Source organism: Amblyomma americanum, chromosome 11, assembly GCF_052857255.1.
Source record: "Amblyomma americanum isolate KBUSLIRL-KWMA chromosome 11, ASM5285725v1, whole genome shotgun sequence".
NCBI lineage: Eukaryota > Metazoa > Arthropoda > Arachnida > Ixodida > Ixodidae > Amblyomma > Amblyomma americanum.
The window spans coordinates 36,131,538-36,158,186 of NC_135507.1; the positions used below are offsets into that span (position 1 = coordinate 36,131,538).

General features: G+C 49.0%; 1 protein-coding gene across 12 annotated transcripts in view; it reads right to left on the bottom strand.

Annotated features, from left to right (window-relative positions):
- Positions 1-25,234, bottom strand: part of LOC144110768 (uncharacterized) — a 193,919-nt gene extending 168,685 nt beyond the window's left edge. For 11 of the 12 annotated variants that reach the window (XM_077643855.1, XM_077643853.1, XM_077643851.1 and 8 more), the window contains exon 1: positions 24,727-24,892. In XM_077643855.1, the coding sequence (XP_077499981.1) occupies positions 24,727-24,756 (30 nt within the window). In that variant the 5' untranslated portion in view covers positions 24,757-24,892. Of the gene's footprint in view, positions 1-24,726 lie in introns of all 12 variants that reach the window. The other variant, XM_077643866.1, reaches the window with a different exon arrangement.
- Between the last annotated feature and the right edge of the window lie 1,415 nt (positions 25,235-26,649).

Sequence of the window (26,649 nt, forward strand, 5' to 3'; positions counted from 1 at the left end):
TTGTACTGACACGCCACTCCCTGCCGGGTCACGCTCAGGTTCACGTGTACCGGCCGACGCCATTGGCTGGAAAGGGAGCCCTTTGACGGAGAAAAGCCGCTTTTTATATTAATTTGTATCATAGAAACATTCGGGGTGGAGGAAGGAGTGTTTCTAGGTAGCATGTAAAGGAATTCACCAAGGTAGAGCATAAAACGAACAAATACCGCAGCGGTGGCCTAGCGATTTAATCATCCGCCTGGCATTCGGGACAAGCGAGGTTCGATCCCCAGTGCCGCCGGGCACCCCCCGGTGATACAATGGTTACAAGCTCGCCTTTGGCTTGGCGCTGGGCTTTTGCGGGATTTATTGAATAGAAATGGGTGCTCGATTCCATTTTGAGTAACGACAATACGTTGTGCCGTGGCGCTCTCTGGTCAAAGTTGGCCTTGTGCCATTACAATTCATTATCATCATAAAACATGAACTAGCAGGACGAACATACAGCAAGAAATGTTTACTTCCCAGCGCGAAATGTCCAAGTCCATGGAATCTGGAATAGCAGCTTATCGAAACATCTTCACAGGTATCTGGATAGCGTCCCGTGGAAACTCATTCCTTATCGCCGTGTGTTAAGTTGTGCCCTGCAGGCCAATCGTTGGCCTAGATGGTCTAAGCTCTTCATCGCAAATCTCAACCCACTACTCAATATATTATTTGAAAGAAGAGCTTAGCTAATACGGACGCTTGAAAATACGACAAGCGATTTTACGGATGCGTTCGAGGCCAGATTTTGGCTCTTCACCCAGTTTAAATTGTTCAAATACTATCCGGTCTGCCTATTGACCACTCGAAGCTTCGATTAGCTGCGACAGAAAAATAAAAAGAACTCCGACAGCTTCTGGCCTTCGCCAAGGCGAAATAGTGACGGTGATCGTTGCAGAATGCCTGCTCCTCCACCCGGCAGCCTTTGATTGAAACACTGATCAAATTAAGGACAGGTGAGCAGCGCTCACATTGATCACGTGGTCGCACACGACACATTATCGAGTGCACCCACTACTGTGTCCCGCTGAATGACCTTTGACAAACTCATTCGCCGGCATGTGAACGCAGAAGTCGACTGCATGAAGAAGGTTTGGTTTGGTTTATGGGAGTTCAGCGTCCCAAAGCGACTCAGGCTATGAGAGACGCCGTAGTGAAGGGCTCCGGAATAATTTCGACCACCTGGGGTTCTTTAACGTGCACTGACATCGTACAGCACACGGGCCTCTAGAATTTCGCCTCCATCGAAATTCGACCGCCGCGGCCGGGATCGAACCCGCGTCTTTCGGGCCAGCAGCCGAGCGCCATAACCACTCAGCCACCGCGGCGGCTTGCATGAAGAAGGGATGAACGCAAGTGAACGCAGCTGTAAAGCAGCTGTTAACGCAATACGCGAACGGACACCTCCCAAACAGCAATGCGACTGCCGAGTGTAAGAATGACGCGGCGCATCTCGCGTGTCGTGTCGACAGAGATCTTTTTCCTGCCACTCCCTTGCCACCCCGGAGAACGTTTACCCCTTCTCATTGGAAAGCAGGTGAGTGCAGCAATTGAGCGCAGGATGTGAAGGAACATCCACAGATGTCACGTCCAGTGCCAACGGTGACAACGGCGTCGATTATCTCGCGTGACGAGCAAACATTTTTCTCCCCGTCACACTGTGGTGGTGGAAAACGTATCTGAGGGAATGCGGGGAAGCGCATTCCCTTCCTCTCGTACTTTCTCCTCACCTCTTGCGCGAAACGAGTCGGAAGAGCCGTGTTTGCGCTTACACACGCATGGGTTGCAGCAGCAGCACGTAGTACGTAACGCATCCGTGCGCAGTGTCGCCGCCTGGCGGCACGCGCTCTAAAGTTGGACACAGAGAGAGAAGGGCGCCCATCTATGCGTGCAGTCGTTAACCTTTCCGGGCCGCGTTCCAGAGCAACAAAAGGGCTGGCCTCGCGCGACGCGGATTAACGAGGAGCCACAAACCGAGGGCCAAGCGGAACGGATGTAGCGCGACGTTCACATTTTCGCGCTTGCCAAATTTAAATGTGGCGCGGGAAGAAGATAAAAGAGAGCGCTGCGGGGGAAGGAAGGGTGCAATATATCTGTGATTGCACTGCGCAACGTTGTTACTTTGTAAAGGTCGTTTAGATTGACGGGAAAGCAAATAATAATAATTGGTTTTCTTGGGGGGAAAGGAAATGACGCAGTATCTGTCTCATATATCGTTGGACACCTGAACCGCGCCGTAAGGGAAGGGATGAAGGAGGGAGTGAAAGAAGAAAGCAAAAGTTTTCACTTTTGTTTGCCGTCAAAGTAAAGCCGTAAGAGCGGATAAAATCGAGCGACGAATTAAAAAGAGCACCTACGCGAGTTCTACATTTCCGGTTTTCGGAGTCACTCGTTCAACTTTCAGTGAGGAAGACGCTTGCCTTGTGTGTTTGGAAACATCGGAAGCAAAGCTAACTTCCTACGAAACAGATTAACACAGCGCGACGGAACGAGGATAACATAGAAGACACACGAAACACAGGACGGGCGCTGATTTTTTTTTTTTTTTGGTGCTGACTTCCAACTCTTTATTGCGTCATAAAAACCAGCACAATTTATACCATTTTCCTCGACCACGTGATACACTGTTTCCTTTATCTTGTCCTCGTTCCGTTGCGCTGTGTTAATCTGTTTCGTAGGAAGTATGAACCAAATAGCCCACAGAATCCTCTTAGAAAGATTACTTCTCTGGAGGCGACACCGCTGGAGGTGACTCTGAGACAGAAAAAAATTGGCGGTCGTTTAGCGTTGGTTAAACCTGGAGTGACGCGATAGCTACAGCTGGCCGAGTGGAACTTGGTCACGTGACCAACCACACCACGAAACACGTGATCAGCCACGGCGCCGCGTCGCCTGCAACTGCTCCGCACCACGTGATCAACCACGTGACAGCGTGGCGGCGCAGCCACGCTGAAGGCTCGAAATGCTACCGTAATGTTGCTATCGCTAAAAAAGGAACTGACAACGAATTGAACGACATCTGGCGAGCTCCCTTAGCAACGAGTGGATAAGTTTTACTTTCCGACATTTTAGTGCGAGATGTCGTGACTCAAAACGATCACCTGCGTGCAAAGCAGGTACAGTCATTATGCTGACGCTAGACAGAAGGCAGTGGTCTCCCACTTATTCCGTATTCTCGCTTCCCGTGGAGGAAGTTATCACGGTATAGGCCTCATGATAGCTTGCCACTCTCACGTGGATCAAATTCATGGTGTACTAATCTGTCAACATCGATCGTTTTGGATGTCATGATTCCAGGTGGTATACCAGGTACCATGGTGGCGGATATTACGGTGGAACTGAAACTTGTTATTGCACCGCCTTTAAGGTCACGGTACCGTGCACTATATATATTTGTAGCTCATGTTCTGCAAATATCCTTTTAAAAACAGCGCGCTGCCCAAGCCCCAGGTGGAAACCATGAAATACAGCCGACGCTCGATAATGTAAACACGAAGAGCACCTAAATATTTTTCGTATTAGGCGGAATTCGAATTAACGAGAGCGTTGTTTTATACTCCTGACGTTGTAGGGATAAAAGTGCGAGTTCGAATAAACCACCTGTTCCAACCAAACGTATCAGAATTAACGAGAGCCCACAACCATGATGGCGCGTCACAGATTCCGAAACCTCCTCTTCCCGACAGTTAGCCAAGCCCAGCTTTCGTGGACATTAATGGGGCGTACCAAGAAATTCAAAATTCCAGAGCCCTGCAGCGCGCGGTGGCAGGCGGGCAAACGAGAAGCGTTTGTACAGCTTTCCTGGGCTTGTCTGTGCTGCTGCTATACTTCCATTTTCTAATCATCTAAATTCGGTCCTGTCCTTAAACACGTTTTCAGAACACAGGACACACGCACCCACTAGCAAGGGACAAATAAAAAGCACCAGTCGCTCTGCTCGAACCCTTACACTGAATAGTGTTTCGTTGTACACCGACAGGCGACGCGACGACGTCCAAAGGACACGTAACCAGCGAACAATCCATTCACTGACGCAAAGGTCCCATCATATAATCGCCTTCTCCCGCTCCTTAAAAAAAAATCGTATAGAAAGCTCAGCGACGGCTGCACCACTTCCCTTTCCCTCGTCCTCACCTCTGGAGAGCACCAACCTCAACGCCTACCTCGACGGCATCACCACACGTCATCATCATCATCAGCTTGACTACGCCCGCTGCAGGGCAAAGGCCTCTCCCATGTCTCTCCAATTAACCCTGTCCTCGCCACACGTCATCACACGTCACCACACGTGACATTCTAGAGAACCTCAACTGACCGCCCGTCCTGGATAACGTTCTAACCAGCCAGCAGCTGCACACCAACGACGACCACGCCGCCTGTTGCCCAAAAAGAAAATCCCCTGTCCAGCCATGGCCCTAAACGCTTCACACCGCATCGTTTCACCACCGCTCCCTGCGCTATCAGCGCGTGCCCCAGCGGCGTGGACACGGTCCAGCGAGAAGCCGTGGCGGCGACGGGGACACGGAAACCGGACATCGCGCACACTGTGGCGTCCCCACCTTCTCGCCCTCCTCACCGCATGCCGAGCTAATGCACCAGGTGGACGGGCCTCGCCCGCCGGGGCTTCCGCCGCATTGTTCGCATCGGCGGCACGGAGCATGAGAAGCAGCAGCGCCACTGCCACCCGTTTCCCATGATGCCCCGCTGCTTCTCCGCGACGCGCGACTTCGCCGCAGAGGGAGAGTGCACGACCTTCGACCCGTCGTCTTCCGTCGTCGGTGCGCGACATTGTGCATGCTGATGTCGCCCGCGTATATATAACCGCGGGCGAGCTCTCACGTTGACAAGGCCCGCCTTCTCTGCTCAGGAGATGCATGCGGTCATTGTGCATCCTGTGCCACACACGGCGGAGGGCAGTGCATTGTTTCGTATAGAGCTACCGGAGGTTGGGTATGACGCTGTATGCTTATGCTTAAAAGGACGCCGGCAATGTGCGGGTGGGCCCCTCAGTTTGTGTTACTTTGTAAAAGGTTGCCTTGCGGACGACACTGCGGAGTTCGCCTAATCCTTTTGGTCGGAGGAACAGGAGCCCTTTGCGACGGAGCATTGCGACCATTCCACATCCTTCCGTACAGATTCAATGAGAGACAGCAGTGTGTAGTCACTGAGTATTGGTGAAGACGAAGACGACGAAGGCGAATACAGATATTATATCTCCAGAGGCACAACAAACGATAACAACTGAGGGAGATATAGCGCTAGAATTAAAGGATGTAAGTGCAGAAGTGATATTTAGAGCCAGGGACCTTCCTTTATTTTTGGCGCACTCGACAGGATCTTTATACTGTGTTTTTTACTTCTTTAATTATCAAAGGTCTGGCTTAAGGAATATAGTCAAGGGTCGCTAATGAATTTTGTTATTCTTACTCTTTTAGAACGGAACAGACTCTACTTTTTCAATAACAATCTAGTAGTCTAGATAAAGTTCTGCAATTTCTGTGAAAGTTTCTGGAAGCCACGCTATTCGCTGTACTCATGTTGCTGTTCCTCCAAGCCAGAAAATTTTATTCTCACAGAGGTATAATACATATGGGAGCAAGCCGCCACGGTGGCTCAGTGTTTATGGCGCTCGGCTGCTGACCTGAAAGACGCGGGTTCGATCCCGGCCGCGGTGGTCGAATTTAGATGGAGGCGAAATTCTAGAGAACCGTGTGCTGTGCGATGTCAGTGCACATTGAAGAACCCAAGGTGGTCGAAATTTCCGGAGCCCACCACTGCGGCGTCCCTCATAGCCTGAGTCGCTTTGGGACGTTAAACCCCATAAACCAAACAAACCAACCAACCAATACACATGGGAGCGGTTAACAATGCTCCTTGAAGCCAGCCCCGTACTGGTGTGTCCTGGCAGCTCCCCTGACCAACGTATGCATTTAAGTATCGGCTTGGGACAATTGCAGAGAGGCTTAAAGGCGCGACCGTTGCTCCCGTTTCGCAAATGTTTCGTGGTTCGTGGCCGAGCAAGGAGTGGCCAGTTTGAATTTCGCGTCATCAGGTGGCGCCAGTGCACGCCTCCGCTGTCATAGCCGCTTGTTTGTGTGGACACTGCCTGGCCCTCTGCCCGCGGTCGCGCCAATTTAAATGCTTCTGCCCGTGTCCGCTTCAGCCTCTGTAACGCCTAAAGGTGCGTAGACACTTCCGACTAGCATAGGCTACAAGAAAGACATCAAGAACTATAATAACCGGCTGCGCTTGGGTGCATGCCAATGAGTAATTTGCGCCCTTATTACAAATTTACTCCACCTTGGGGGATTCCCCTAAACATTTGACCAGCACTCTTCACACTTCCGAGTTTTTGATCAATTTGCTCTCGCTATACCATATGCTAGTCGTTCTGGTTAGCTCAGTTGGTAGAGCGACTGTCCCGGTGAAGCGGTGGTCCCGGGTTCGATCCCCGGACCACGAAGAATCTTTAACTGCGAAGTTTCTGTGGAAGGTGTACAGCTTTCGGTTGTAGCCGTACGGATGCGCTTGGGAGGATGCCAATGAGTAATTTGCTCCCTTATTACTATGACAACCATATCGTGGAATTGCAGCAGCGCTTGAAGAAACACAGAGAAAGGCAGAAAGCGTCGAAAACATCTGCACTAAACATCGCCTTTAAACTCCTGTTAGGTCACCTTAACACTTCCTTTATGACGCTGCTGTAGACAGCTCATTGGGCCAAGTTGAGAGTGGCTCAAGGCTAACCAAAGCAAACCGATCCGTCTGTTACGCCAGCATCGATTTAGCCTTAACTTCGCGCACAAAAATAAATAAGAGTAACGGAAGAACTAGACGCAACAAAGAATAAAGAAGAAAAGATCGACCGAGACAACAAAGGGATTGAGTAAGTCATCCACCGTTTGAAGCGTTTCCTTACAACGACCACTCTCTTTTCTCCTCGGCAGCTGTCCATCATGAGGCCGTGCTCAGCGACGCGATGAAAGCGCCCCCTTTCACGCCCTGACAGCGCGCTTATATTGGCAGCGATCGAGAGGCACACACGCTGTGTGTTCTGGGCCGTACAGAAGGAGGAGGCCTTGGTGGGCAGGGTTCGAGAGGCGCGGGCAGTAGGCAGAGAGAGAAGGAAGAAAAGAAAGAAAGAAAGAAAGAAAGAAAGAAAGAAAGAAAGAAAGAAAGAAAGAAAGAAAGAAAGAAAGAAAGGGCATTAGTTGCACTCGGCGAAGCACGTCAGGGCCGCGCCAGCCATACGTCCACGGCGCACTGTGCTGACGGTTGTCCGCTGAACTCCTAAATTAAACCTGGCAGCTGCTAGATATGGTTAGCAGCGCGCTTCCCGCGTGGTGCGGGGATCTGTCACGTGACTCTAGCGTCCGGGTCTTGCTCCCGCCATCGCTAATCATTGAGAGAACATGACGAAAGGAAGAGAAATGAAAAGGAGGTACTGACCCCATCTCAAGGGAAAGGCAAAGAAATAAGCTTCGCTGGGACACCTATTTGACAATGCGATAGCATTAGAGCCGTATACAGCTCAAGTCTGCAGTGAAGCTTCGCCCACAATTAAGGACTATAGAGCAGAATTCCTCCGCGACAAAAAGTAGGTCGTTGTTAAAGCTTTTCTTGTTACCTATAAACAACAAGCTAATCACAAGATGAAGTTATCAGCTCAAGAATTTTGATGCCTTTCGCTTGTTTACAAGCTGAATTCGTTCACCGTTGTGATTTCTCAGTGCAGCAATACAAGCCTCCGCGAACCGTGGCCCATGGTTTCCAACTGCTGTTTTTTTTTTTTTTTGCGATGTATCCTACAACAGATACTGCTGATATCTGTACCGAGAGTTGCGTTACTTTTGCGGCCCCGTGACGTCATTTACCTCTACCCAGTGAGATAATTTGATAACCGCCGACATTTTTGAAAAATGTCGCATTGAAGATGAGCACGTCAACACCCTCACTGAAGGCCTTTTCGAAAATAGCTCGCCTTCGCCTTTCTTACCGCGGTATCAGGGACAACGAGACGGAATCTAAGCGTGGAACCCACGAAAATCAGTAACTATTTCCTACAGTCCATGCATCACATTCGTGTTATGCCCAATCGTTTAAAAAAAATTTCTTTTTTAAGTTTCATTGACAGTCTATCTATTTATTTACTTTCATTCATTTATTTACAATACCTACAGCAACCTAATGGGCATTATTGTAGGGGGGACTACAGAAAAACAAAAACGGGAATCAAGAGTAATCCGTACATGCATAGATAAAGACACCGCGGTCACTGACAGGTCAACAACACTTCACTTTGAACAAAGAAAAGAATAGGATACCGTTACACATATTTAATACGCACGCTCTGCACGACATAATAATATACATGAAAACTAAAGCGGAGACCAAAAAAAACAAAAACAATCTGCACCAGACAAAAAAATGCATCAAAGGTGAGACATCAAACACTGCTAGTCAGTACAGAAAGATGAGGCAGGAGAGAAACAACAATATGTTCTGGTAAATCATTCCAGTCGTGGATTATTTTAGGGAAAACGTATATTTAAAAATATTGATCCTACACCTGGGTATATCTTCGACTTACGTGGAATTATTCAGGATTTCTACTGGCCTCTCCTGTCGCGATTTTTCGTTGGCGTCACAGATTTCGACTCGGTGCCTTTGAGCATAATCGCTACAAGCGTCTCACGCTTCAAGAACAGGGGTATACCCCAGAAGCGCGCCAGCACGGAGAAGAAGCAGCAGCCAGGGGTCCTGGCCTGTTCTCTCTCTCTCTCTCTCTCTCTCCAGGAAACGCGTCTCCGGGCGTCTTCGTCGTCGACAGCGACAGCGGTGGGGTTCAAAATAGACCTCCTCCCCTCTCCCCTGCACCCTCTCTTACCACAGCGCCGACAGTGCAGGAGCACGTGGAGACGACGAGACCAGTTTTGCTGATAAAAGACACCAGCCGCGGCGGCGGCAGCGCGGTTCAATGCCTTTCCTAGTGGGCGCAGCGCTGCCTGTTGTCCCCTTCGCTGCCTCCGCCATGGCCGATGAGCAGATGGCACGGAGGGACAACGATTGCGTAACGTTACCAGAACAGCTAAGACATAGTTAAGGTAGGTAGTAGATGGACACTTCAGACGTGTTAACCAGCGCAACAAGAGACGTACACACTTAACAAATTCTCACCCTTAAGGGTGCAAATCAGCTGTCCCCAGACGAACACCCTTTTGGGTGCTAAAAAGGGAGCAGAGATCTGCACCCTTCCGGAAGGGTGCACAGCATGAAAGTTTAGAGGGCGTGCATCAGTCTAAGGGTTTTTGCTTCATGGGTGGGTCAACGTGGAGCACCCTTCCAACATGCATTCGTAGACGTGTTATGGAAAAATAGTACCCTTTAATGAGGGTGCAACCATTACATCCTCTAAAGTATCATTAAGTGCACCCTTCCTTAAGGGTGCTGGGGACCTTAAGGGTGTTCGTCTGGGGACAGGTGATTTACACCCTAAAGGGTGAGAAATTGTTTAGTGTGTATGGACAGATGAAGGGCGGTGAGGACACCCGTCAGTCCTTTGAGTCTTCCTACTAGAACTCTTAAACAGAAAGGAGTACAAAGGGTGTGAACTGTCCTCTAGCACACACTTTATGGAAAACCTGCGAAATCTTGCCCTAGAAATCGTTTCTTTTTTTTTAACAAAGTATTTCAGTCCCTTCAAGGCTCGATTCGTTACTTCATTATTCGAGACGATTCGTATGGCGCTAGTGTCTCGCGGTGTTCTTATGTGGTGTTGTCCCCTTGTCTTGATTGTAGCGCTCCCCAGTATCAGTATGTACGACCAACTAGACCCCTACAAAGCTTGACTCAGAGGACTTCCGGCTCTTCAAGTAACCGTGCTCACAAAGTGACAAATGAACCTATGTCACAAGTCAACGGCATTTGCGCCGGGACGGTTCCTACCACAGCCCACTTAGTCTCGTCAATGACGTGCTCGCCAGGCATGCATCGGAAAAAATATCTTTTCCCCGCCAGGGTTCCGCGTGCCAGGCGACGTACTTCCGCATTGTGGAAAAGAACCACCTCTCCCTCCCCTTCTTCTTCAGCCATTTAGCAGCTGAACAGCCAGGAAGACATTGACGACCTTGTTGAAAGACGCCTCAGAGCAAGCACCGCCTACAAGGATGCCTGCGCCGGAGAAGCCAAATTTTTTTTTCTCCTTTCAGGACACACCAATGACGCTCCTTTTAAAAACGAGTCGCGCCCAAACAAACAAGAAAGACGCACGTGGAAAGTTTTTTTTCTTAATTCTCTGCCACAAGCGCCATCTAGTGTCAACAGTGGAAAACCCGGCGCCCTGGCGCAGGCACAGACGGTGGAGTCGAGTGTCTGGTTGATTTCGAAACCACGAGATGGGGCTGGCTGCACTTTTTTTTTTCTCCTGGGTGAGTTTACCAGCGGACCGCGTCGGACCAACGCCGCGTGTCGGCAACTTCACTTGCGGCGCATTTCGTAGAGCACGGTCCGTTGCGGTCGTAAAAATAAGCTCCTCCGCCCCGGCTCCTGACGCAAAACGCTCCCCCCCCCCCCCCCCCCCCCCCATAGACGTCCCTTACTCTCTCTTCTGAGGCAGAGCTGACGTCATCGCCACTGAGTGCTGACGTCGCACATGACATCATGTCGTTAGTGGTAAGCAAGTAGAAAACTAAACTTATAACAGCGCATTCGCTCCAAAATACGAAGTCGACTACTGTCGCAAAGGTGTACTATGGACGCTTACTTTGAGTCTATATTAAAGTTCTGTGCTACTACTATAGGTTTAGGTTTAAGGGGGTTTAACATCCCAAAGCGATTCAGGCTATGAGGGACGCCGTAGTGAAGGCCTCCGGAAATTTCGACCACCTGGGGTTCTTTAACGTGCACTGACATCGCACAGTACACGGGCCTCTAGAATTTCGCCTCCGTCGAAATTCGACTGCCGCGGCCGAGATCGAACCCACGTTTTTAGGGTCAGCATGATTACTACTATAGTTGGCTACAACTCAAGAAAATAGCACTGGGCCACGGTCCGCGGCGTCCTCTGTTACTCTGCTAGCCAATAAAAACAGCAAACAAAATCAGCTTTTTAACGTTTGACTTTGTTAAACATGCCAGGTATCAAAAATCTAGAGCTTATATTTTTTCCTGTGATTAGCTTCTTGTTTACGTAACAATAAAACTTTTACCAACGGACTACTTTTTTGTAGTACAGAAATTCTGACTGATTAGCGAGAAAATCCGGCGTTGACCAACCGTCCACGATAAACGGACCGGAACCTTCACGCAACCTTATGACGTAATAAGCAGTGCCTGTCGCATGTCCAAAAAGTGTGCTAGATCCTATTCCTGGTAATTCAAATTTCCATAATTTACTTGAATTTTCCAATTTTTATCTTGAATCAGTCTTCTACTCTGCCGCTTCACGTCTTTTTTTCCCCCGCGCAAATACTTCATTGGCATTATCCACTGTACTACCTTGGCCAATCCTTCCGCGTGGATACGTATGTGACATATTTACTGAGGTAAAGAAGAAGAAGAAGAAGAAGAAGTAGAAGAAGAAGAAGAAGAAGGAGGAGGAGGAGGAGGAGGAGGAGGAGGAGGAGGAGGAGGAGGAGAAGTAGGTTTGGAACCCAGTCCGGCGCGAACAGATCGGATTTGCTGGCCAGTTCATTCCAACAGTACGCCATCACCGCGGCAACACCCAGCGCGTTAAACTTCCAGTCCCTCGCGCTGCGCTTGGGTATCGTCGTCTTCATCAAGTGCTATTCGGGCCGCGCAGACAGATCACCTTCGCTGGCCACTGCAACATTGTAGTACGCCAACGCCGCAGCCGAGCACCCCGCGTGCATGCTTTCGCACTAACAGCACGCAAGTAGTCTTAGGTGCACTCCGCATATTTTTAACAATGCGTATACCTCAGGCGTGGCTGCGTAGGCAGGAAGGCTAAAGCTTGGGAAAAATAGGAACAGTAGCCGACGAAAAAAGGAGATACCCTTAATAATATACGTGGTCTTCTGTGGACAGTCGCTTGGAACGCACATCTGCAGCAGCTGCGCGTAGCATTTCGCCGATGATATTTTAACCTGTCTTGCTGATTGTTGCATATTTCCCGCATTCGAATTGATTCCGTTATTTGAAACTTGGCTCATCGTAGAAATTCGCACAATATAATTGGGGTGCAAGAGCACCGCTGGCGGGGGCTACAGTAGGATACACCTTAAAAGAAGAAAGCAGTTGGCAACAATGGGTCGCGGTCCAGGAGCCCTGTATTACACCGCTCTCCTGCCACAGCAGTAAACGAAATAAGCTTTTGAATTCCCATTCAAAAGCTTTTGAATTCCCATCCGCGTTGTTCCCATCAAACGTACAACCAACTAGCCCACATTGCTGCCTTGCTTAAGCTTTTGAATGTTTGACTATATCAACAGGCACCAAAATTTTAGAGCTTATAATTTTTTTTCCTTATGATTAGCTTCTTGGTTATGTACGAAGAAAATTTTGGCGACAGACTACTTTTTTTTGCCGAGGAGGAATTCTGTGAAACAGTCCTGAATGTGAGCGGAGCTTCACTGCAGACTTGTAGTCGAGAACAAGTCAAGAAAAAAGCGGCTTTTCCCTGTCAAACGACCGCCTTCCAGCCAATGACGTCGGCCGATTCCCATGAACCTGTTTGAGTGACAATGCAGAGAGTGACAGACAGAAACGGCTTGTCCCCTCCTTGCGTTGTGGGGTACAGTCCCCGTCTTGCATTGTCAGGCCACTCCCTGCATTGTCACGAACTCAGACTAGTAGGTTCATAAGAATCGCCCGACGCCATTGGCTGGAACGGGGTCCGCTTTGAAGTGAGAAAATAATAATAATAATAATAATAATAATAATAATAATAATAATAATAATAATAATAATAATAATAATAATAATAATAATAATTGGTTTTTGGGGAAAGGAAATGGCGCAGTATCTGTCTCATATATCGTTGGACACCTGAACCACGCCGTAAGGGAAGGGATAAGGAAGGGAATGAAAGAAAAAAGGAAGAATAGGTGCGGTAGTGGAGGGCTCCGCAATAATTTCGACCACCTGGGGATCTTTAACGTGCACTGACATCGCACAGCACACGGGCGCCTTAGCGTTTTTCCTCCATAAAAACGCAGCCGCCGCGGTCGGGTTCGAACCCGGGAACTCCGGATCAGTAGTCGAGCGCCACTGAGCCACCGCGGCGGGGCGTGAGAAAAGCCGCTGTTTTCTTTAATTGTATCCGACTATAATTAGGCTACCAAACCTACGATCAACAGCGTAATAGTCGGAAAAACCCTAGCCCCTAGTGGCCAACAGCGAAGGAAGACAAGCCAAGTGGACTCCAGCGGAGTGACCGACTTTCTAGAAGCGCAGCCGCTTTTGCAAACGGAGCCCGCGGCCGGGGAGAACTGCACTGACGTGACGCGGAGGCAAACAGCGTCGTGTGCAAAACAACACGTGATCTCCTGCGGTTTCCTGCCGGAGGAGGGTCGGTCCTGCTGCTCATGCTGCTGCTCATACACACACGCGCGCCCTGCCGCGGGTCGCCATTGCACTGGCTGGCCTGGAGGGGCGCCAGGCCGTCCAAAATAGACTCGGGCTTTGCCGCCGGGTTACGGCACTGCTCACGAGAAATAAGTAAAGAAAAATAAAGCAAGCTGGAAAAAGAAGGAAGGGCGGACGCCATCGATCGAGTTTCAGGCCGAAAGGAAAACTTTTTTGGCAGGAAAAAGAAATGCGCAAGCGCTGTGTTTGTAAATGGGATTATGAGTACGCATGCACTGCCTTCGGGTTAGGCGCACACAGAGCAAGATGCCTATGTTCAGGGTTCTAGCCTTTCACCGTTGCTCAAGTTTCTGTATACGGAAAGATAGAAGAAAAGAGAAAGAAAGGTGGAAGGAGGAAGGAAAGGATTCACGAAAAGAAGAACTGTAGAAAAAGATAGAAAGAAAGAAGGCGATAGATAAGCAGAAAATAACAAAGAAAGCGCCGTGCTCTGGTGATTTCTGACGTTCTGTACTCTAGCAGCATTTGACCAGGTGCACCAGGCCACTAGCGCTGATTGGTCATTTTGCCACACAGGAAATACCGCAAGTGACTGTACATATTTGAATCTTCGAAAGCCGTTCATGCCTAACAGTCCTGGACAAAACCATTTCTCAGTGGGAAGCAGTTTATGAACGAATTTTTTGAATATACTGTAAGGCTTAACTATAACAATCAATATTTCCGCAGATCTCCCGTCGACGAACTTGCATGTTTTTGATATCGCCAAAAAAATTCACCATTGGTTTTTCTATGGCAGTTTTAACTGCCCGATGCGAGGGATTGAAAAAAATTGAAACATTTTGCGACACTGGCAGACTGGACATTATAACACAAATTTAAAATTATTTTTCTTAGTGCCATCAGTGAATAGTTCTAAATGGCAAGTGCTGAGGTTGGCAACCTCAGGAAACATCTGGGAGAAATCTATGTAGGGGCCACTTTTATTTTCGGCATATAATAATTTTCGGAAGTCGATTTTTTTTTCTTATCTGCGCCTTAAATTTTATAGTGCCTCTCGGAACTAAGCCTAGAGGGATAGGCATCCATGTAAATTACAGCGGCAGCAGCTATACAAATAATTTCATTCTGGCGAGGCCCATCAGTACCACTGCATTACCGGCCATCACGGTAGCAGTTGGAACAGCGTGATCTAAAGAGATCAAAGTTGACGGATCAGTAAGTCATGCCTTTTCTCCGCACTGGTGCGATGTGACTAACAATAGGCGTGCCGTAACGGCTGCCACCACTGTTAACAAACACGTGAAGATGTGCATTGAAGTGGGGCTGCCGCTTTCGCTATATAGTCAGTATATCAACTCCAAGCCCTATATATGTTATGAAGCGACCTTCTTCATAGACTATACCTTCATCTTCGCCCACATCTTCTCGTCCTTGCAGACAAAAGAAAGCATTTCATTCTACCTTCCTTTTGTTCTGTCAGGCTCACCATGAACCTCAATGCGTAACGTTTCGTATAGTTTCGAACTGGAAAGCATTAGCTGACAGCGTGTGTGTGTGGTCCCAAAGGGTAAAGAAAATCCCTGCGATGGCAAGAAAAATAAGGCGACGTCATCAAGCGGCCGTATGAGGCACACAGCAAGCCGAGAACCGCCACTTCAGAGAGCCCTATGGGGAACCTGCGCTGCCAAGGTGGCACTGCAATTGTTCCATTCGGTGACTCGAAACTGCTTTTGTCAGCCGCTTGGGCCGCTGCAAAGGCGAGAACACATTCTGCGCGATTAGATACCCGCGTGTGGCTGACAGCATTCATTGCCTAGCTTCTCTCGGCGTAGCCCAGATAGCTGACGCACGGCACGTGCGCCTTCGACAGAGCGCGGAGGCTCCCGCCAATAAGCGCCTGAAGGTGGCGCGGAAAAGTACTAAGAGTACTACCCAAAACTGCTTGCTCTTCTCGCTAGGCAGTGTGTTATGGCGCTGCAATCGGCACCGCAAACTTCAGCGCAAGTTCCCCATACATGTCGTTCGTCTATACATACTCGCCACTGGGCGACCTCCATATGGCACCAGTTTTCCCGACATTCGTACCAAAATTACGACGCAACCGTTTTTCGTACAGCTTCCAGGAGGTGTCATACGCTCGTGTGTGTGTGTGGGGGGATGGGTGGGGGGGGGGGGGGGAGGGTCATAGGTCGCGCTACCGGAAACGGCGCACACAGTGGAGCATGCGCAACTTCCTGCGGCACGCCATTTCGTCCCTGGATTTCATTGCGGCCGGCTGTGTGCGTGCTCGTGCGATAACAGTGAATCATCAACGCTTTCGCATTCCCACACGTAATCAGTCTGAAGAGTCTGCAGAACTTTTCTTCCTTTCCACGCTCTATCATTGATCAAGGCTTTTCGGCGACGCAGGCCGTGAACGACGACAACAGTGACGCGGACCAAAAGAAGATAAATCAAAAGAAACGTTACAAAACAGGGCTCTTCGATGACACTGTTATCAGTGACGCTACACCAGGAACTAGAGAAACTGCGAAAGGTTGACGCTATAAATGCGTCCTGTTCAAAAAGGAAAGAGCGCAATAGTAAGATGAGAGAGCGAGCGAAAGGAGAAAGAAAGCTCGCGATGTGCCAGGTGCATCAGGCCAGGCGTACATTCGCGATAGTACGCGCACAGAGAAGCCTAGGAAGCTGGCAGGCGTCCCAATGGGTCACAGCCCCGCATCTCGCCGTGCCAACGGCGCAAATCAAGGATGCGTCTTCCCACAGGCAGAGAAGGGGAGGGGCGGATGCAGGACTGGCGCTCGTAATAGCCGGCGCCTCCGCCTTTGAAGCGGCTGCTGCCGCCGCCGCTAAGGTCCCATCCTCGCGGGGTTTAGGAGAAGACTTGCATGTCTTCTGTGCAGACTGCTGCAGGCCTGCGCCGGCAGAGGCAGCGACGCGGAGAGGCCGATGTCGAGCCGGGCCAGCTGGCTTCTCCGATTCGGCTGTACTCGGGTTACAGCCTTTGGCGACGCGAGGACAGACTATAAGGAATTTGAGTCCGGAGGAACTCGGAGAAGAGTTTGTGGTTCACGGGGGTTTGAAGTCCCAAAGCGACCCAGGCTGTGAGGGACGCCGTAGTGAATGGCTCCGGAAATTTCGACCACCTGGGGTTCTTTAACGTGCACTGACATCGCACAGTACACGGGCCTCTAGAATTTTGCCTCCATCGAAATTCGACCGCCGAGGTCAGGATCGAGCCCGCGTCTTTCGGGTCTGCAGCCGAGCGCCGTAACCACTGAGCCGACGCGGCGGCTCGGAGAAGAGCACATTTGTCACACCTAGCTGCCGCGTTATAACGCCAAATTACACTCTAAACACGAATGCGCCCATACGGGTGTAAAAATGGAGTAAGGTGTCCTCTAGAATACACCCTTTTATGAGAGGGTGCGCGCTAGAGGACTCCCTTCTCTTTAGAGTGTAGGTGCCCGTGAATTCGGGGCGACTATATTTGAGGAAAGGAAACGACAAAAAAAAAGCGATGTGCTGACCTTAAACCGACATCAACTCTAAGCACAATCCAGTAGATCGGAGAATCCCCATGTCGAGAAAAATAGGCGGTTATGTTAATCTCGTGGTGATACGCTATGTTTCGCAGGCACGCTTGCATGGCTTGCACCGGCGGGTACCGCTACCTTATACAGGGGGATTTTTTTTTTTTCAGAGTTCACAGATTGTTATTTTAGAAAACTGTAAGAGATACGTCGGTGCGGTCTGGGTAGGCAGATTGTGCAGCAAGGCTGACATTGTGCACCTGATATGGACCAATAATTAGACGTTTAATTAGCTGAAATTAGCCAATCAACTCCTTTCTTGTTTTTTTATATTATGGGACAAGGCTGCAATGCAAAAGTAAAGACCGTCAACATTGAAGGTGAGCCCTGCATTCAAATTTTCTTAATCGGAAACGTGTTTAGAAATATTCAGCGTCAAAAAATACGCATTTGAAAGCTCGTTGAGTTCACTTTTCCGCCTTGAACATTGACAAAATGGCGTCGCTCGGATTTATAATGCATCAAATACAGGCGCCATTTGTGTATTTGATGATGAAGAAGAAGTTAACTTGATTTATACGACTATACCGTGCACAGCGATGGAATTTTATAAATATGCAACGTAAAAAAGCCAACTCAACGACCTCTTTGAAATGCGTACTTTTGACATTCGATATTTCGATTCACATTCCCGTTAAGAAAAATTTCAAAACACGGCTCATATTCGATGTTGAGAGCATTTAATTTCCCAATTTGGTCTTGCCGCTGAAATTTTAAACAATAAACATGATTAGATAATTTTAGTTAACTAATTGTCTAACTAATGAGCTCGACCACCTAGGCAATGCTATACATGTACATACGTCACGTACTACGTGTCTCGGCGTTTTAAAAATAAAAATCCGTAAACGTTGAAAAAAAAATCCCCTGTTATATCCTATTTACTGATTTCTGGGTGTGGCATTTTCTTTTGATATATATTTTGTGCCCTCTAGCGACACCTTTCTTTGCGCCAACTTCCTGCACGCTGTTCGGCTATACTCCCGCGCCATTCAAAACAACGCGCGAGCGCCACCGGCCGTTTACATGTAAAAGCGGCAGTTCCGAAGGCTAAAACATGAATAAAATACAGCCGCCGCTGAGGAGATACTGCGCCGTCGACGAAATCTGCAATGTTTTTTTTTTATTTATAGCAGTACTGCAACTCTCCTCCTACCCCCCCCCCCCCCCCTTGCCCCTCTAAAAGCTGCGAGAAAATCGCAGGGCGGTACTCCGTAACACGAGGTTCAGCGACAGCGCTGTTTGGGGCGGTGAGTACAATATTGTTTATTCATTAATACTTGTCTTGTTCTTTGGAAGAGTGCGCACGACACCACTGTGTTCTCAGTGCGGGGCATTGTCACGGCCCGTTGCAGCGACGCCATGCGTCACATCCGTGAATTCTGACCAATCAGCGTGCCACGGTGTTACGCCAACGACGCCGCAGAATCGCAAAACGTGGCATTAACAGCTCTCGCTGTAATAATCTACAGTTTTCCTACATTGAGGGACAACAAAGAGTTCCAATGTTTAGTTCGCGCACTCATACGTCCTCCCCCGCCACAAGACGACGTCACGTTGCACGTATTCTACCTTACCGAAGGTGTGTGCTGCGGCTCATTTTTCCCGCAACTATTTGCTGTTCTACTATCGTGGATGGCCGTTGAAAGAGGGAGAAAGTGATGAGTTGTCTACCAAAGTAAAAATAGCCCCACTGGCTTTGAACATGTTGCACGACATTTGATAATAGTCTGCACAACCGGTGAGTGGGAGGCATATCTGTTCATGCATGCGATGCTGTCAAAAGTGACAGGATGTTAAAACTCATTCATGCTATGGTGATTTAGAGTACAATATTGCCACGGTTATATACCCTATGCGCACAGGTCCGATGATTCGTCTGCGCCGACGTTGTCAGTTCATTATGACCTGCGCTGGACTGTCGCCTCTTCCACTGATCGCCAATCAAACCTTTTCGATAATTGTTGCCTTAGGTATTTTTTTTCTATACGGTGACGGTTAAAGACACGTCACATGCGGTACACGGAAAAGCCGACGCGAAAGTTGAGGCGGCCAAGACACGTATATATAGTGCAACTAATTTGCAAGTGTTCATCGTAAGCAGCATAGGAAATTAGTACAAACGCTTATTGTTTGCACAGTTGCCACCACATGTCGAGTGGCGCTGAGCGCCCAAAATCACTGTGGGAACCTCGAATGTTCGTTACAGCTTATTGATTTTCTATGGCCGTAGGAAATGGCGTAAACGCCGGAAGAGTATTATTGGTCAGATTCCACATCGCGGAGGAAGAGTCGGCCATGATAATCACCATGTTCGCTTATGACTGGTTTTTTAGAAATTACAAGTTTAAAAATTAAATGAGGTTGTAAACAGCATCGATGCCAGTGACAAAATTGCTCATTGATAGATGCTTCCTTTCTTCTTTCACTCCGTCCTTTATCCCTTCCCTTACGGCGCGGTTCAGGTGTCGTCGATATATGAGACAGATGCTGCGCCATTTCCACCCCCAACTTCCACAAAAAAAAGCAACCAATTATTAGATGCTGAGTCGTTTTTCCTTGTTCTTTAGTGTGTCCTATTACTCATACGTTAGTTATTTGCCGCGTTTCTTTTTATGTATATTTCTTTGTCCCTTCTGCTTAGACCCATATAGGGTCTGCAGTATTCTATAAATAAATAAAAATGAAATAAAATATCACCATTGAGTTATGCGGTGTTCGCCACTGGCGGCCAACAGATGGCGTTAGTTGCTGATGCGCCGGGAAGCAGGCCGTGTATGGCGGTATAACTGTCTACTCCACGTAGAATCTACAAAAGCAAAGCCAGCATACGGCGCCGATAAGACGGGAAAGAAGGAAACGAAGCCTACGTGAGGTACAAGTTGAGCACCACCTTGTTCTCGTCTCGGTCGACGCGAACCTCTGCCTCCTTGCACCGAAATAACTTCCAATGCGTTCAAGAAACCGGGCGAAGTAAAAGAAAGAGCATTTTCTTTGTTTTTAGGTAAAGAAGACTCTTTGCACAGGTCAGCGCCACTGGTTGGAAGATCTTGGCGCCCGCTCAGCTGAGGGCGACCGAAGTGTTCACGGTTCATCGACCTCGCTCAGTCACCGGGAGCTGCCAAAAGGCATCCGTTGTGGTTCTTTGCAGTCGAAGTACGCCGATTCGGGCGGTAGTGAAGCCTTACACGAATATCTGCAACCCATGTACGAGATGGGCTAGCAGGGCTGCTGGGAAGATGTAGGGGCCACAGCCTTTAGGCCATGAAACAATTCCTAGCTGTTGAGACAAGCCGAAACAAGGACGTCTCACACAACTCAGACACTACACAACGCACGATTTCTCCGCAGTCAACCTCCAACGTGTAGATTTTACAGTGAGCTCTCCTTCTCTTCGAAGGTTTTTATGGGACAGCCCTGAATAAAGAAAAGGCAGTCACTAAAATAAAAAAGTCACCTTGCCTTCGAACCAGTGTGGCTGATCCCAGCGTCATAAGAGACCAGATAATTTTAGTTCAACAGACAAAACGAGCGCTACAACAACACCTATAATTTAAAACGTACCGCAGAAAGACACTGGACATGGGGTTTGCCATAACGCCAAAAGTTTCTATGCTTCTATATATATATAGTTATATAGTTACATAAACTACAGCAACTGTAGTTTCTATAGTTCTATATTTCGGCTTAACAGGAGTCAAAAAGAGGCTACAAATGAACTGAATGGATGCCAGAAAGTTCAGGAAAAAGCAAGTGGAATTAAAAGAAAGCCACAAGACGCAGAGGAATGAAACGAAATACATCTGAACACGAAATGAACCTAAAAGAAACAACGAAGAACAAAACTAAATTATACCCACCTTCAATGGGCTCGGACAGCGCGTGAACATTATTCAGGACATGTTTTGTCAGTGTTGTCCTCATCACTAGCTTACGCTTTAATATGTTAGCGCCGCCGATTCCCTTCTCTTAGAGAAAACAAAAAAAAACACATTTGGCCATGCCGCAAGAAGACTGCTTGGAAAGTCCTGCACTGTGACTTGGCCTGGCGGCTGTATATCACACCTGGCCATAGCCTGCCTGAATACTAGTTTATACAGCTTGAATACTTAGTCGCTTAACACAAGGCTATATCCTTGTTTCAATCACTAAATATTCTTGCTTTGAATAAATCTCCGGTTTTCGTATAAAAATGGTGACGCGCAGGAATATGCAAATGAATGGGTACTGATCTTCGCACTTTCTTTAAGCTCGTTTCGAAGTGTATAAAGCACCAAAAAAATCATTTTTCTAAAACAAGTCCATCGGACAGCCTTCAGAAAAGAACCCCTAACCTTACGAGCGTTTCCCGTGAAAGAAACTTAACCACGTATTTACCCCTTCGCTGGTAGAACAACAAACTAGCAAAACCACGAAGGTTCCTGCACCAGCGAGCCAACAATGCGCACCTCCGGCCAGAAGCCAACATTCTTTTTCAACGGCCTAAGCGAAGTAGAGAATGTTAACAACGCCGGTCGCACTAAGAACACCAAGCAGTCATCCCTCATCAGCTTATTCTAGGAGCGTCCGCACTCCCAAGTCTCCTCCCGGTTGCTACCTCGGCGTTCCTATTTTTTTTTCCTTCAAACTCCGGCATTCCTCTCACCTCGTGCGGCTCGAGGGAGAACACCTTTTTCCGAGCCGAGAAAACAACACTTGAGACGAGCGCCGCCGACTATTCATAGAAAGGTCAGGTTGAACGACCACAAAAGTCAAGCCAAGCGCAGCGACTGAAAACCGCAACGGCCGCGTCCACGTGCAGATCAGCTGTCGCTTCCGCGGCGCGTTTTCGCGCGCCCAGTTCGCTCCAATACGCGTGAATCTCGTTATAACGAAGTCGTCGTGAAAATACTCGATATAACGAAATATACGTTTTCTAACCCCGAAAGCTGCCCGCCGCGGTGGCTCAGTGGTTAGAGCGCTCGGCTACTGATCCGGAGTTCCCGAGTTCGAACCCGACCGCGGCGGCTGCGTTTTTGTGGAGGCAAAACGCTAAGGCGCCCGTGTGCTGTGCGATGTCAGTGCACGTTAAAGATCCCCAGGTGGTCGAAATTATTCCGGAGCCCTCCACTATGGCACCTCTTTCTTCTTCCTTTCTTCTTTCACTCCCTCCTTTATCCCTTCCCTTACGGCGCGGTTCAGGTGTCCAACGATACACGAGACAGATACTGCGGCATTTTCTTTTCCCGAAACCAATTATTATTATCATTATTATTATTATTATTACTCCGAAAGCTCTCTCGGGATAGCAAATGTTTCAGGGCTAATTTTAAGAAATCATGTCGAGGGATCGATGTAAGGAACTGATTTTTTTTCGAGGAAAAAAGTTTTAAACTTCACGAATTTCCATAAAAGAATAGCAGCGACACCCGTGGTGATAGTGGTGCCATACCTGTCTCCCCATTAGCACGCCCGCTTGTAGGACCACCCATGTCACGTCACCACAGGTGGCACCAAAGTTTTGTGGTGTCTTTGTGGCGCTTTGTGGTGTTTCCCGTCGTGTCCTTGTTCGTCTTTGCGCTGTGAATGTAAGCATGAAATACCAACTCGCCCAGCAACTGATTTTAACTAAAGTTTAGCGCGAAAAGAAAACGACATCCACGCCACACTATCATAAATATGAAGCTTTCCTAGCACATAACTTTTACGATAGAGATCATCTATATGACAGAAAAGTTATTGTAAGGAAGCAATTTCGGTGACCGTTCAACCTCTGCACACTTACGACAAATGTACACAACCAGGCTTTGCTACTATTCGGGTGCACACGGGGCTGTTATTCGGGTGTACTCGTACATTTGTAAACGGAAGGCTACGGGCCAGATACGCAGATCAACTGCACAGTGGTCAGAGCCTTCCGAGCGGTCGTTTATTCCTGAAGAGTGAAAACCTCATTTATAACTTATGAGTGCTAGGCGCAAATATTTGTATGCTTAAATGAAGTTTCAAAAATGCATAGTCGACAGAGATGCATGCGTGCAGGGTGCCTGAAAAGCTCCCAGGCCACAGCGTCTACTTTTCAGCAGTTTATTCTGTATTTAAGAAGCGTCTACGAAGCTGTCATGTTCTCAGGGTTGAGGATGATACTTCTCCTACACCCTACAGACATTTTGAAGTTTGGGGGGCGACGTAATGTAATGCTCCACTGCAGGGACAAAAAGCAGATCGCGTGGCCTGGGAACTTCTGACGTGCTCTGTACATGTCGCAACTAGCAGCTGCAATCATATTTTGCTTTATGACCACTTCGTCTATTCGTACGACAGTCTTTGTCGTGCGCGTACGCCAGGAGGACATAGCCAGGAACTTGGGCTCGTGTAACGAATGCTTGAACTCAGTGTTAACTGAATGCACTTTCCGGGATTCACGACCAGTGAACATCGCATTCAAGGTGTACACTAGGCAAATCTCAGCGTCAAAACGCTGGTCAGTCGTACATTTTATCAGCGATGGAAGAAGAAACTTGTCAGCGGAAGCTTTCTTTGTTTGCTTGATTTTGGAACACAATAACTATAACACTGTAGTCAAATACAAGTAAAAAATGCGGCTCTTTCACGTCAAAGGAATCCTTTCCAGCCAATGGCGTCGGCCGATCCTCATGGGCCCGTTCCTGTGAATAGAATGGCAATGCAGGGAGTGGCTTCACAATGCAGGGAAGGAACTATCCCGTTTCATCGGCCACTCCCTGTATTGCCACGTCAGCAGGTTCATGAGAATCGGCCGACGCCACTGGCTAGAAGGTGGTCCTTTGACGGGCAGAAACCACCTTTTTCTTGACTTGCATTTGACTATAGTTCGAATGCACACGCACTTGCATCTTAAGTCCGTGAGAAATCTGGGAGCAAAGACAGTGTAAACAAGAAGGAGAACGAATTGGGCTGTTGGCAAAGAGCGCTGACGTGACAGAGGTTCGGTTAGGTCTCGCCAGCAAGCCTACTGCGTAGTGTCATTTGGCTCCGCGACACTTTGAGTCATCCTTGTCGCATTCATCTGCTCTCAGGTACAGAGATTAAGGCCCACACATTTATTCTATTTTTTTCGATTTGATTTTACGGCTTTTCAAAACTGAAAACAGCGTATCCCGCAGCGAGAGTTCCCGTACCTTTTTCTTGAATATTTATAAGTTATAGAGAAACCTACAAAGGAGATGTTAGTTACGTCGGAATCTGCCGTACATCACTCCTGAAGCAATCGACACATGAATATTACATACAGACTTTTCTGAACAAAAACATAATGCCTCGGTATGCCAATGCCAGGTCCCCACACCCGCATTAAACTTTGGTTCGGCCAAATCTGACCCGCTTTGTTGGAAGCAGCTTTCTTGCACATAAGCTATAGTAAGAGCTTAAGCTCATCAGTCGAGTGGGCTTGGCGAACGCGTATGCAGCAAACTCCGGATATCGTAGCTACGCTAGCTAGCTTTTCCTCAGCTTATTAGCAACATGAGTGTCTAACGATCGAGAACCTTCGGTTCGTCAGAGGTTCGTGTCGCTCCTCAAAGCCTGCGAGCGCAAACCTCACCTTCTTGGGTGGAGGCGTTGAGAGCACCATGACTTCTTCTTCGGATTCCCCTCACGGTCCAAAGAACAGCTCCGACGTAGGAACGGAAAAACAGTTCGGTTCCTACACCAAACGTGATTGTCGACAACGGCACTTCACAGGTCGACCTCGGGTAGCAGGCGCAAGTGTTGATGGCGGTTGTCTCACTTCTCTGACAAGCCCTGGTACGCGCTTTGAAAGGCTTCTGTGCAGGGATAGACAGAAGAGACTAGAACTCCGCTATCCTAAACTGCAGCCACCACGGGAAGGACCAGGATTCACTTGTTGAGGAGACGACGGTACACAGTCGATGCCGGAGGAAGACACAAGACTACTGGCGAAGTGCCGTGGGAGACGGCGAAACGAAGCTGGCAGTGACGCTTGCGTGACGCAATGAAGAACGCTTCGGAGGGGAAAAAAACACCTGGTGACGAACTACGAGCCGCACTGCGCTAAGCCTCCTGCAGCAGAAGCACCCCACCCACCAAAACGAACGAACCAACCAACCGGGAGAGCCCACACGACCTCCAGAGTCCTCTGGCGGCCCGGTCTGAAACCCACGCCGCTGCCGACGACGAAAGAGAGAGGACGATGGGAAGCGGGATCTGAACCCTGGCTGCGAACCAAACAAACCGGCAAACACGGGACGGGGGGGGGGGGGGGGGGCTGCATGAAAATACAAATATACGAAGAGCCGGGCAAGAACTGCGCGCTAAGCTGGGGTATAGGAGAAGCAACAACAAGTGTAGGTGCGCGTGCCCCCAACGCATGCGCGCTGGAGACCTTGGAGGAAGGGAGGTTTGTTCGGTTGGTTCGGGTGGGGTGGGAGGGTGGAACGCAAGGAGGGAAAGGGAACGGACGCGACGCTAAGGTGGTTCCAAAATAGTGCCCTCGCGGTGGGGAGAACCTTCAGCCCCTGGCTTTCCGCACCACCGCAGAACACGCGGCGGTGGCAGTGGCGAGGAAGGGGGAGCTCATTTGGTTCGTGCGGTTTTGAGTGTTTCTGCACGATGTGGAGGAGTAGAAGAGGGGAGGAGGGGATAAGGGGGAGGGAGAAAACAGCACGAGGGACGACGACGCGCCCGACTGCGGTGTAAATATACCATTCACTTGCGACGCACTGAAACGAAATTGCAAGGATAGAAAAAAAAAATTCGGTAACGGGACGGTGGGTGGATAGGTCCAGGAGGCACGAGGTTCAGAGGGGGGGGGGGGGGGATGGTGGCACACCACACGCGGGTTGAAATATGCGTGGCGCAGTTTTTCACGCGCACCGGCGCTGTCTATTGTTGATTCCTTTAGGGTCGCTTCCGGAAAGGGGGGAAGGGGGGGGGGTTTCGGCGTGTCTCACACCGTCAGCTCTTTACTGGGTCACAAAGCGGCGAGGAGGAAATGAAGAGTAGTGGGTGAGAGAGAGAACGGCTGAGCACCGTCTCTGGTCCCGACGCGCCACATCATTTATCTCTGTTTTACTGCTCTTTAATAATTTGGATTAACTTTTGAAATCCGAAAGCACGCGTTGATGCTGCGGTGAGCCTGTCAACGACCACCTCTGAGCTGCTTGTTGCGGTGGGGGGGGGGGGGGGGGACCATTTTTCTTTTCCCTTTAAGTTTCTTTTTCTGCCTAGACCTTTGCAACCGACACGCCCGCGAAGAAGCGGGTCTCTCAGTCATCTAAACTTAGACGACGGAAGGAAAAGACCCGACCCTTTCTGCCCTCCGATGATATCGAGACGTGTGTCGCGCGTCGTGTGACCGCGGCGACACGGGGTGCGGAGGAACCCAGAAAAGTGCGTCGCGACCGCGTGGTGTGCTGCTGTAGCAGAGTACGCTAAACAGTGACGCACGAAACCTAAAAAAGCGGGAAGCTTCGATGCTGTTCTTCAACATTCGCATGAATGGAAG